This window comes from Leptodactylus fuscus, chromosome 5, assembly GCF_031893055.1.
Source record: "Leptodactylus fuscus isolate aLepFus1 chromosome 5, aLepFus1.hap2, whole genome shotgun sequence".
Classification (NCBI taxonomy): domain Eukaryota; kingdom Metazoa; phylum Chordata; class Amphibia; order Anura; family Leptodactylidae; genus Leptodactylus; species Leptodactylus fuscus.
The window spans coordinates 30,090,282-30,102,958 of record NC_134269.1 but is presented as its reverse complement, the minus strand read 5'-3'; the positions used below and the strand labels follow the sequence as shown (position 1 = coordinate 30,102,958).

At 44.6% G+C, this 12,677-nt stretch overlaps 1 protein-coding gene across 7 annotated transcripts in view; it reads left to right on the top strand.

Moving 5' to 3' along the window:
- Nucleotides 1-6,833: 6,833 nt before the first annotated feature.
- The window catches only part of ANK1 (ankyrin 1), a 183,494-nt gene continuing 177,650 nt past the window's right edge, over nt 6,834-12,677 (top strand). For all 7 annotated transcript variants that reach the window (XM_075272759.1, XM_075272754.1, XM_075272755.1 and 4 more), the window contains exons 1-2: nt 6,834-6,980; nt 7,662-7,998. In XM_075272759.1, the coding sequence (XP_075128860.1) occupies nt 7,873-7,998 (126 nt within the window). In that variant the 5' untranslated portion in view covers nt 6,834-6,980; nt 7,662-7,872. The remainder of the gene's footprint in view (nt 6,981-7,661; nt 7,999-12,677) is intronic.

The following is a 12,677-nucleotide window of genomic DNA, read 5'->3' as shown; positions in this document are numbered from 1 at the left end:
CATAATACTGTGTGCAGGGGCCACTAAAGGACATAATACTGTGTGCAGGGGACACTAATGGACATAATACTGTGTGCAGGGGCCACTAATAGACATAATACTGTGTGCAGGGGCCACTAAAGGACATAATACTGTGTGCAGGGGCCACTAATGGACATAATACTGTGTGCAGGGGCCACTAATAGACATAATACTGTGTGCAGGGGCCACTAATGGACATAATACTGTGTGCAGGGGCCACTAATGGACATAATACTGTGTGCAGGGGCCACTAATGGACATAATACTGTGTGCAGGGGCCACTAATAGACATAATACTGTGTGCAGGGGACACTATGGGGCATAATACTGTGTGCAGGGGCCACTAATGGACATAATACTGTGTGCAGGGGCCACTAATGGACATAATACTGTGTGCAGGGGCCACTAATAGACATAATACTGTGTGCAGGGGCCACTAATAGACATAATACTGTGTGCAGGGACCACTAATAGACATAATACTGTGTGCAGGGGACACTATGGGGCATAATACTGTGTGCAGGGCTTACTAAGGGACATAATACTGTGTGCAGGGGCCAGTATGGGGCATAATACTGTGTGCAGGGACCACTAATAGACATAATACTGTGTGCCGGGGACACTATGGGGCATAATACTGTGTGCAGGGGCCACTAAGTGACATAATACTGTGTGCAGGGCTTACTAAGGGACATAATAGAGTGTGGAAGAGGGGGTCGGTCGAGATCTTCGGCGTCGGTTGGGGGGGGCCCCATGTCAAAAGTTCGCCACAGGGCCCCGCCATTCCTAGTTACGCCACTAGAGACAGGGGTAGAATGGTGAAGCAGGGAGTAGACAGCTCACCTGCATCTTGAAGCGAGGACACATCTCCCGTCACCCGAGACACTGGGACGGCACACAGAATCCAGGACTGTCCCACTGCATCTGGGTCGGTTGAGAGTTGCTGGGAAAAACAATGACGAGTGCTACAAAATGACTATGTACTGTGCCAATAATGCCGCCATAATGTACAGACACTCACTTACGGTTTTTCTCCTCTCCAGGTGCTTGGTGTTTTGTTTTTTATTAATGCCTATGGTGACTGTGGTAGTTTCCAGAAGACCCGGTCACTAGGATAGACTGTAAGCTCTTGTGAGCAGGGTCCTCACTGCTATTGTGTGAAATGAGACATTGCAGTGTAATGTCATTTGGCCTGTACGTGCGCCCTATGATCTGTAACATGCTGCGGAATATGTGATCACTATATAAATAGTTATTACTATAGCGCAATATGTTTTCCTATACAGTATAGCCTCATACTAAACCTCAGTCCAATACGTTTCCATCATGTCAGTGGTCTCATCGGGTTCAGCTGGAAGGTCTGATGGATAAACACCAAAAGGACTGTTAGCACCATATATACAGTACATATACTGTATATGGAGTTATGGGATTTGTATCCTATACAAATAATATACATAATGCAAATATGCCCTCCTTCTGTATTAAGATGAATGTATAGTACAGTGTATACACAAATACATATTCATATCTGTATGGTATCTGCATTTGGCACGCGGCTGCTGCTTTAAGGTTGCTATGTCTAGCAGTCAAACTTTGGCTGGGTTTGTTCAGCAAGTCAGAGGCGTTCAGAATCCAATCTAAGACTGAGGCGGAATATTTTATTTTCCCAGGTGCCGGGGTCATTGCGTTAGTTTTCTAGGCTCTTTGCTCTCAGAATTTACTCCCAGCACCTCTCTTGCCTGCAGTGGGGATTCTGCTCTGGTCCTGAGCCTGCAAGTGCACCTGTCTTTTGGCACTTTGTTCCTGGGTTGTAATTTGGGCCCCGGGCTATGGAGTCCATCAAGGCCTGTGGCAGACTCTGGTCAATAGTTCAGGGCAACATCAGACTCGGCGAACCAGCGTGGTGTTAGATTATAGCTCGTATTGCTGTCTTTTTGCTTAAATAGCAATTCCATTATCTTTTGAGAATTGCTTAAAGGGGTTTTCCAGTAACAAATAGATTCATACTGGTGATACTGGTGAGGTCACCGCAGGATAGGCCATCAGTATGTGATCTGTGGGGGTCCAATCAGTTGATGCCCCCTAGCTGCAACCCTGATATCTACTAGGCACTATTTTTCTTGTATATTCCATAAACCTCCTGCTGACTTTTCTGACTATTATTTCCAGCCATAAAGGTCTCTGAAGCTAAAACCGATTTACTGGCTAAAAAGTTTGCTTGTATGGCGCTCCTATATCTACGTCATCTTAATCTGTGTTCCTTCATGTCTGTGCTCTTCTTCCATTTCTTTCTATCTATCTTTATGTGTCGGATTGTCATACAGATTCATGGCATAAGATCCATGCTCCCTCTCCTTTCCCCCCTCTCTGCTCTGTACTATTCCCTATATCATCCCTCCCTGCTCCCTCTCCTCTCTATGATATCCTCCTTCTGTAATTTCTGTCATATTCCCCCCCTCCCCCTTACTACTCTCTATACTATTGCCTCCTCTCCATTCCCCCCTCTCTGCTCTGTACTATTCCCTCCATCATCTCTCACATCCACTGTCCCTGTTCTCTCCCCCTTTCTATTCTCTCCTCCCTCCACTCTGTAGTATTTCTGATCTCTCCTCCTCTCTACTACTATTCTCGGTGTATTCTCCTCTTTGCTAATCTGACTATTCCCTCTCTATAGTTTCCTCCCTGTCTATCCTCTCTCCTCTCTCTACCTGTTCTCTCCCTCCATACTCTTCTCTAATCCTATTTCCTCTCCCTCTCTATTCTTTACATTCTCATTTCTGTTTTATCCCTCCCATTTTTCATCCCTCTCTTCTCTCTCTCCACTTTTTCTTCTTTCTCTCCTCCTCTGTATTCTTTATCTTTTCATCTCTCTCTTCTGTCCTTTCTTTCTGACCTCTCTACTCTCTTGTTCTCCCTATATCTTCTCCACTCTCCTTTCATTTCTCTTCATTCTCTATCTTTTCTTCTCTGTTCTCTTCTATCTCTTTTCCCCTTCTCATTTCTTTTCCCCTTTCTATCTTCTCCACTCTCGTTTTCCCATCTCTGTTCTCTCTTCTATCCGACTTCATCACTTCCCTTCATTTTCCCCTTTCGTTATCCTTTCCACTCTCTCACTTTCCCCTGTCTGACCTCTCCTCTCTCTCCTTTTCCTTCCCTCCTCTCCCTTTCCCCTTTACTCTCTTGTCTTCCTTTCCTTTCTCCTCTCTGACCTCATCTCTTTTTCAATGTCTTTTTTCTCTCTCCTTTCTGCCCTCTCCTCTCTCTTATATCCGTATTCTCTCCCTTTCACCCTCTTCTCTCGTTCCTCCTCTTCCTTTCCTCTCTCTGTGCTCTCTAATCTGTCCTCTCCCTTTCCCCCTCTCTTATATCCGTCTTCTCCTCTCTCTTATCTCTGTCTTCTCCTCTCCCTTTCACCCTCTTCTCCTCTCTTGTTCTTCCTCTTCCTTTCCTCTCTCTGTGCTCTCTAATCTGTCCTATCCCTTTCCCTCTCTCTTATCTCTGTCTTCTCCTCTCCTCTCTCAGTGCCCTCTTATCTCTGTCTTCTCCTCTCTCTTTCCCCCTTCTCCTCTCTCTTATCTCTGTCTTCTCCTCTCCTCTCTCTGTGCTCTCTTATCTCTGTCTTCTCCTCTCCCTTTCCTCTCTCAGTGCCCTCTTATCTCTGTCTTCTCCTTTCTCGTTCCTCCTCTTTCTTTCCTCTCTCTGTGCTCTCTAATCTATCCTCTCCCTTTCCCTCTCTCTTATCTCTGTCTTCTCTTCTCCCTCTCCTCTCTCTTATCTCTGTCTTCTCTCCTCTGTCCTCTCTTTTCACTGTTCCTCTCTCTCTCTCTCTCTCTCCATTTTCCAGGAAGTCGGCCCATTGATTGTGAATTGACTGACTTCTTGTGCAGCCTCTCTCTGTCTCTCAGTCTTGATAAACCCTGCTCCCTTTATCTCTGCATCATCACTGGCATTATTCCTTGTTTCCGTTATCTCTCAATCCTCTCTGTACCTTCTTTGTTCAACTCTCGCCTGTGTACTGTGGCTTTCCTGCAGAATATCATACAACTCCAGCACATACATATATATATATATATATATATATATATATATATATATATATATATATATATATGTACACTCACTGGCCACTTTATTAGGTACACCATGCTAGTAACGGGTTGGACCCCCTTTTGCCTTCAAAACTGCCTCAATTCTTCGTGGCATAGATACAACAAGGTGCTGGAAGCATTCCTCAGAGATTTTGGTCCATATTGACATGATGGCATCACACAGTTGCCGCAGATTTGTCGGCTGCACATCCATGATGCGAATCTCCCGTTCCACCACATCCCAAATATGCTCTATTGGATTGAGATCTGGTGACTGTGGAGGCCATTGGAGTACAGTGAACTCATTGTCATGTTCAAGAAACCAGTCTGAGATGATTCCAGCTTTATGACATGGCATTGCATTATCCTGCTGAAAGTAGCCATCAGATGTTGGGTACATTGTGGTCATAAAGAGATGGACATGGTCAGCAACAATACTCAGGTAGGCTTTGGCGTTGCAACGATGCTCAATTGGTACCAAGGGGCCCAAAGAGTGCCAAGAAAATATTCCCCACACCATGACACCACCACCACCAGCCTGAACCGTTGATACAAGGCAGGATGGATCCATGCTTTCATGTTGTTGACGCCAAATTCTGACCCTACCATCCGAATGTCGCAGCAGAAATCGAGACTCATCAGACCAGGCAACGTTTTTCCAATCTTCAATTGTCCAATTTCGATGAGCTTGTGCAAATTGTAGCCTCAGTTTCCTGTTCTTAGCTGAAAGGAGTGGCACCCGGTGTGGTCTTCTGCTGCTGTAGCCCATCTGCCTCAAAGTTCGACGTACTGTGCGGCGTTCAGAGATGCTCTTCTGGCTACCTTGGTTGTAACGGGTGGCTATTTGAGTCACTGTTGCCTTTCTATCAGCTCGAACCAGTCTGGCCATTCTCCTCTGACCTCTGGCATCAACAACGCATTTCCGCCCACAGAACTGCCGCTCACTGGATGTTTTTTCTTTTTCGGACCATTCTCTGTAAACCCTAGAGATGGTTGTGCGTGAAAATCCCAGTAGATCAGCAGTTTCTGAAATACTCAGACCAGCCCTTCTGGCACCAACAACCATGCCACGTTCAAAGGCACTCAAATCACCTTTCTTCCCCATACTGATGCTCGGTTTGAACTGCAGGAGATTGTCTTGACCATGTCTACATGCCTAAATGCACTGAGTTGCCGCCATGTGATTGGCTGATTAGAAATTAAGTGTTAACGAGCAGTTGGACAGGTGTACCTAATAAAGTGGCCGGTGAGTGTATATATATATGTCACATGAGGGTGCGGGACAGTGAGAGAGTGAGGATTGGAGAGGGGCATCAGATAAGAGCATCCATCATGGCGGGATACAGAGAATAAATCTGTCAGGGTAGGCAGACAGCAGTAAAGAGATAAGCCCCAGTATGTCGCCCGTGGTATGAGCTTCTATAATACAGGCCGCGTATTCTGTACATAATGTATGTAAGGAAGAACATATAGTACTGTGCAAAAGTTATGGGCAGAAAAAAGTAAGAATGCCTACAGAAATAGAAGGGTTAATAATTTATTTGTATAGTTTTGCGCTTTGCCTTCCATCAGTTCTTCTCAGTACTTGTCCTTGTTTTTGTCAGAATTCGGCAGGGAGGTTGTTACCGCCATGTTGGAAGACTAAGCACAGATCTTCTGCGTATGTAGGCTTACTCCAATCCTTCTGTCTCTTTATGTCTTCCCAGACAGACTGGATGATGTTGAGATCAGGGCTCTTTGGGGGCCGTCTCATCACTTCCAGGATTCCTCCCCCCAAAGGGTAAAGGTCACCCCGAATATTGATGGGATCTACATTTCTCTTTTTCTTCATTCAATTCATTTTGTTAATTGACGAAAATAAACTATTAACCCTTGCATTCTGAAACCATTCTTACTTTGCAGCCTGCCTAAATCTATTGCACAGTATTCTATCTTCCTCCTTTCATATATTACCTATTATTTCGGTGGCATCAGAGTTTATGTCAATCCTGAGATCTTTAAATGGAGTGGCAAGTGAACAATGTGTCGGTGTCAGAGCCCACTAAATTTTGGTTACCGATGGCGGATCACTGTATAGAATAACGGCCTGAGGGGCAACATGGTGGCTCAGTGGTTAGCACTGTAGCCTTGCAGTGCTGGAGTCCTGGGTTCAGATCCCGCCAGGAGCAACATCTTCAAGGCGTTTGTATGTTCTCCCCGTGTTTGCGTGGATTTCCTCCCATACGCCAAAGACATATTGATAGGGAAAAAATGTACATTGTGAGCCCTATATGGTCTGTCAAGAGTTACGACTTCTTAAGACGTACATTAGGCTTGTATATGTACTTTGAATACAGCGCGGACGCCAGACACCTCCGCCACTTAGATCATTAGCTGGATCCCATCAAAATCCACCAACATAATCTAAAATAATCCGGACTAAGCTTTCCAGGTTTTTTTTTTTCCCTTCTTCCCTGCCGGATTCGGACGTATTTTATTTTTCAATCATGCCGAAGAGCGGAATCTATGCACGATAGGAAATCCTCTAGAAATGTATATACAGTACGTACCGAGAAATCCTGCTAATAATAACCCCCCCACACACAGACGCTCTGCAGCAGACACCGACTAAATGCACACACACAAGCCAACACAAACAAAAACATGCAGACACTCGGAGGAAAGGATAGATGCAGGCTGTGCAGCCACCATCCTTGTGCTCAGAGGGGAAGAGACGGGGGGAGAGAGTGCAGGAAGGTGACCAGCATGCAGGAGGAAGCAATGTGTTTCGCCTGCATCAGCAACACTGCAGTGTGAGGGGACAGCACGCAGGCTGCAGGATGCTGTGTTACCACAGCAAAGACAGATAGAGGGGAGGAAGCAGAAGAGGTATGTGCTTGGGTATTGCACCTTGTGGGATAGAAGGAGGGAGGGAGGGAGATGAAAGAGGACAGAGGTATGTGCAAGGAACTGCATGCAGCAGGGGAGAGAGGTATGTGCCGGAAAATCTTCCCTGCAGGCATTGGCGATGGGGGCTGGCGAACTGAAAGGTGGCCAGGAGGATGGCTGATATAGACAGATAGCCGAGGTAGAATATGTCGACAAGTGATTTCCAAGAGGAATCCGGAGCCTTGGTGGAGGAGGATTGGAGATGGACGGTGGCAGAGCTGATATGTGTGCAGGAGAGGAGGCTGGAGGAAAGCGGCATTAGGGTAGAGGGATGCATGTGGCATGAGCAGGTGGAGAACGACAGGGCAAATACACCGAGATGGCAGGGGTACAATGTAGTGGGTGTCTGAGGAGGGAAAACATTAAAAAAACGGGATGATAATGGAAGGAGACAGGCTTAGCACTGCAGCGAACGTGTGATGGGGAGAAAGATGTTTGTGTCCCAACGGGGGAGAGACGTCTGCAGGACGCAGTGTGTGTGATGTGTATACAAAAGGCCAACGTTCAGGGCAGGTGATGGACGGCTAACTTTAGCTTTCCCTTCACAAAGCTTAGACGGTGTTTGTTTTTTCCAGACGCATTTTAGATGTTCACGTAACATGGCGTGTTTTATATTCACAGATATGGACCGGTCGTAACACAACACTCTCTTGAACGGAGTGTGGCTCTAGTCGAAGAAGCTGGCACTCAAGCCCCCGTCCAAGCCTGCCATATTGGTCTTCACCTGAGGGAATATCTACCGGGTGTCAACTGCAATAATCCACCCCTACTTGGGGAGGGGGGTGTTTGAGGACCCCATTACTGGCTGTAGTAACCTGAGTTTTCACCCAGGATGGCACAAGCCGCCAAGCAACTCAAGAAGATCAAGGATGTGGAGGCGCAAGCTCTGGCGGAGCAAAAAGAGAAGGAGGAATCCGATCGTAAGAGAAGAAGTCGATCCCGTGACCGTAAGAAAAAGGTAAGAAACTATAGTAGGGGGACTGAGTAGGAGATGACTACATCCACTCCGCTGAGAGTAATGGGCTTCCTGGGCTTGGTTTTGTCCATCATAAATCATACCTGTCCCATCCTGATAACTTGTAATGTCTCCGCTCTGTGCAGTAGTGTTGGAGGTGCCATAGTACAAAGTTATCAACACCTCCTAACACAGTGAAGGTGCCTAAATATATTGCAAATGTGTGCTAATTCTATTATTGTATACCGTATTACTGCTAGAGTTACTATGCTGATACATTTGAGGTTCTTAAAGCAGATTTTTGACCAAATGTCAATGATACAGGAGGTGTCATGGTGTCAGAGCTGCCCAGTCTCTGGTTTGCTCTCTGTTGTCTTATCAATGATATGAGATATAGTATCACTGGAGAGTTGTGCTCCTCCTAATTTCCTGCCGCCCTTCCCCGCTGACCTGAATGTCTGCAATTAATTCACCTAAAATAACTCCGATGACTTACTTGCTGCCTCCCTTGCCTGTTTATCACTTGGAAGCCTTTGAGGAAATAATTGGTGTTACATATGTGCTTGTGTATTCATGATTATACGTCATGGCGTCGTCTGTGGTAGACAACATCTGTCACGGCCTCCTAGGGCTTGAGGTGTACAGCGAGGCCCTGGAGGACCTCAGATGTCTGTAGACAACAGTGTAGTTTAGCCATCTATACTGTTTGGCGGCTGATTATGGGGGCTCTCTGCAGCTAGGACCCCCATAAGTAAGTTGTAGTCTGGATAATTGTTGATCGAGGGGTTTGCTCTGATATATCTGGAGTTGGAGGACTTTTTACCCCTAATATGAGGCAACTGACAACAACTTCAACTTGGCTTTTTCTGGATCAACACAATAGCCCAATAGGTTGTACTTGTTCACGTTGGCTTCTCCAAACCAGATGGCTCCTTTAAGATTAACAAGACACTTGCTCGATTGACCTGTTCCTGTCTGATAATGGGGGGCTTCCTGCAGCAAGGACCCTTAAGATTAACTTGCAGTCTGAGATGGCTGTTGTTCGATGGCTTTATCTGGAGTTGAGAAGGAATTTTCACTCTAATAATATTTCGATTTGGCTTTTTCTGGATCAACGCTATAGGCTGTACTTGCACTTGTTGTTCACAGGACGGTTCTCCAAACCAGACGGCCCCTTTAAGACTAACAGGACACTTGTTCTGTCGAAAAATACTCATTGGAGGATTGACTTGTTCTTGTAGCTATGTAAAATGTCAATGTAAAGTGCTGTAAACCCATTGATCGTCCAGTGTTACCGAATTGTGCTGCAACAGATTTATTATTTATACTGTTATACTGCAGATGGTTTGTAGCAGGTACACCTGTATTGGGTCGGGTATGGAATCCACATAAGGCGTAGACCTATAATTCCCATCCTTATGGGATCCTCTGCTCCCATTCCTACGTCAAAGAATCCTGGTGCAGGGGGAGGTAAAGCATTATATAATCTTACCCCATACTATATACCGGGCCCGATTTATGTAATACTCTGCAGCATGAACCCTATTGTAAAAGTGATAGATCCGCTTATTTGGCTTAAGGTGGACACTTTGAATCTGAATCGGCCTTGTCGGGGATGGTTTTCCAGAGGCCCAATGTGAATGCCATTAAAATTCTTAGCAAGATCCCTCCGGATGATGCAAATTCTGCAGAACTTCCAGAAATGTAGACTAGTCTACACAATAAGGACACTTGAGAGAGACTGCAATTGTCTCGAGGATTGATTCGGAGAGCAGCGGTACGGAGGTGCAATGATATAGCATGATCGTGTAATCACACTAGATGGAGCTAAGCCATTACATAAAAGCATTCTTAACCTCATAGTGTATATGTATCATCTGCAGTTTGACGTCAATGTATATGGTCATTGACGTCTATGGTGGATGGAAAGTAGAGATATTGCACTGGCTCGGAGGAGATGTCCCTTTTCGAGAGCAATTTATGGTAAATTAGGGCTGGTTCTGGACTGGAAAGAAGCGAATATTTTTGTATCTACCCGATGTCCTCATGTCAGGGATAGAATGCAACTACTCTATTCATTACGATACCCTTATCTAATAGACCTTGTAGTATTTCCGTCTCTCGCCCTTGTACACTTTGCAATAGAAAATACATATGATTCCCTCCGGGGATCGGATCAGTCAGATGTTCTTTCATGTTTATCCCGTTGCTCACGCCTGTCATTCATATAGCATAAGGACTTTATGACAAAACTACCAACATAAGACCATTAGACACAAGCGTGTTAGTGTCTGACACTAGTGGACTCCCCTCTGCGTGTGAGTTCCTCATGTATAATTTACATTGGCATCACAAAATATTTTTGGGGCTTTGATATTCACTACAGTATACATCTCTAAAGGACCTGTATGCTTATTTTATAGTGGATGAGTAGGTCCTTTTGAGGGGATATACAGGAGATGTCTGATATATGAAGGCCCTACCTCTTGGACCCTCATCCAGATGGGGGGGGGGGTCCCCTGACTATTGTGCGGTAATCCATGTCCATGATGGTCACATTAACATAACTGAACCCACAGCTTTCTCAAAATGTGGTTACTGGAGGTCTAGGGTTGGGTCCTTTAACATTTATGGAATATTTTGTACCTATGACAATAAACCCCTTTAAACATAAACATAAAAATGTAAAAAAAAAAAAAGAAAAACATATCCCAGCGCTTCCTCCTTAATCTTGTTTGATTCCATTTTATCTCACAAATAGGCGAATGTGTGCCTGAAGATCAGCCATGTCTGCAATTCTATGGCTGGCTGTAAGAAAACTGCAGCAGGAGCCTCCCCCCACCACAGCCACAATTATAATTAGTGTCCATGTCTGTTAGGACACTGGACTCTGCACATTGTGGACATATACAATGTCATTGGTGATGTCATAGAAGATGTCACCAAAAAGAACATGCTGTCTAGTATATCATGTTACTCATGCTGTGTAGTATATCATGTTACTCATGCTGTGTAGTATATCATGTTACTCATGCAGAGAAGCAGGGTAAGTTGTAGTAGATCTCTGGAGGAGGCATGGATATAGTCCACAGTGAGAACATCTGGTTGGAGCAGAAACTGTATTGCTATATATATGTTGTTTTTACATCACATATACCACTAGAGGCAGGTGACACTTTGTGCATTGTTATATAGTGACATAGGGCGCAATTTGGCCTACTGTGATAGTATGAGTCCTTGTCTGCAATGGCTTAAAGGTACACACTGCATAAAGAAATTATCAATAGCACTGTTTCTCTCTGTTATCAGCCATGTTTGTGGCTTGTGCACAACATACGAACTATAACTATATTTGACATCTACTCCGTTATTCCTGCTCCAATCTTAGTGAATGGCATGTACAGTATACAGTCCTATCAAAAAGTTTGGGCACCCCTATTAATCTTAATCATTTTTAGTTCTAAATATTTTGGTGTTTGCAACAGCCATTTCAGTTTGATATATCTAATAACTGATGGACACAGTAATATTTCAGGATTGAAATGAGGTTTATTGTACTAACAGAAAATGTGCAATATGCATTAAACCAAAATTTGACCGGTGCAAAAGTATGGGCACCCTTATCATTTTATTGATTTGAATTCCCCTAACTACTTTTTACTGACTTACTGAAGCACAAAATTGGTTTTGTAACCTCAGTGAGCTTTGAACTTCATAGCCAGATGTATCCAATCATAAGAAAAGGTATTTAAGGTGGCCAATTGCAAGTTGTTCTCCTATTTGAATCTCCTCTGAAGAGTGGCATCATGGGCTACTCAAAACAACTCTCAAATAATCTGAAAACAAAGATTGTTCAACATAGTTGTTCAGGGGAAGGATACAAAAAGTTGTCTCAGAGATTTAACCTGTCAGTTTCCACTGTGAGGAACATAGTAAGGAAATGGAAGACCACAGGGACAGTTCTTGTTAAACCCAGAAGTGGCAGGCCAAGAAAAATATCAGAAAGGCAGAGAAGAAGAATGGTGAGAACAGTCAAGGACAATCCACAGACCACCTCCAAAGAGCTGCAGCATCATCTTGCTGCAGATGGTGTCACTGTGCATCGGTCAACTATACAGCGCACTTTGCACAAATAGAAGCTGTATGGGAGAGTGATGAGAAAGAAGCCGTTTCTGCACGTACGCCACAAATAGAGTTGCCTGAGGTATGAAAAAGCACATTTGGACAAGCCAGCTTCATTTTGGAAACAAAAATTGAGTTGTTTGGTTATAAAAAAAGGCGTTATGCATGGCGTCCAAAAAGAAACAGCATTCCAAGAAAAACACATGCTACCCACTGTAAAATTTGGTGGAGGTTCCATCATGCTTTGGGGCTGTGTGGCCAATGCCGGCATCGGGAATCTTGTTAAAGTTGAGAGTCGCATGGATTCCACTCAGTATCAGCAGATTCTTGAGAATAATGTTCAAGAATCAGTGACGAAGTTGAAGTTACGCCGGGGATGGATATTTCAGCAAGACAATGATCCAAAACACCGCTCCAAATCCTCAGGCATTCATGCAGAGGAACAATTACAATGTTCTGGAATGGCCATCCCAGTCCCCAGACCTGAATATCATTGAACATCTGTGGGATGATTTGAAGCGGGCTGTCCATGCTCGGCGACCATCTAACTTAACTGAACT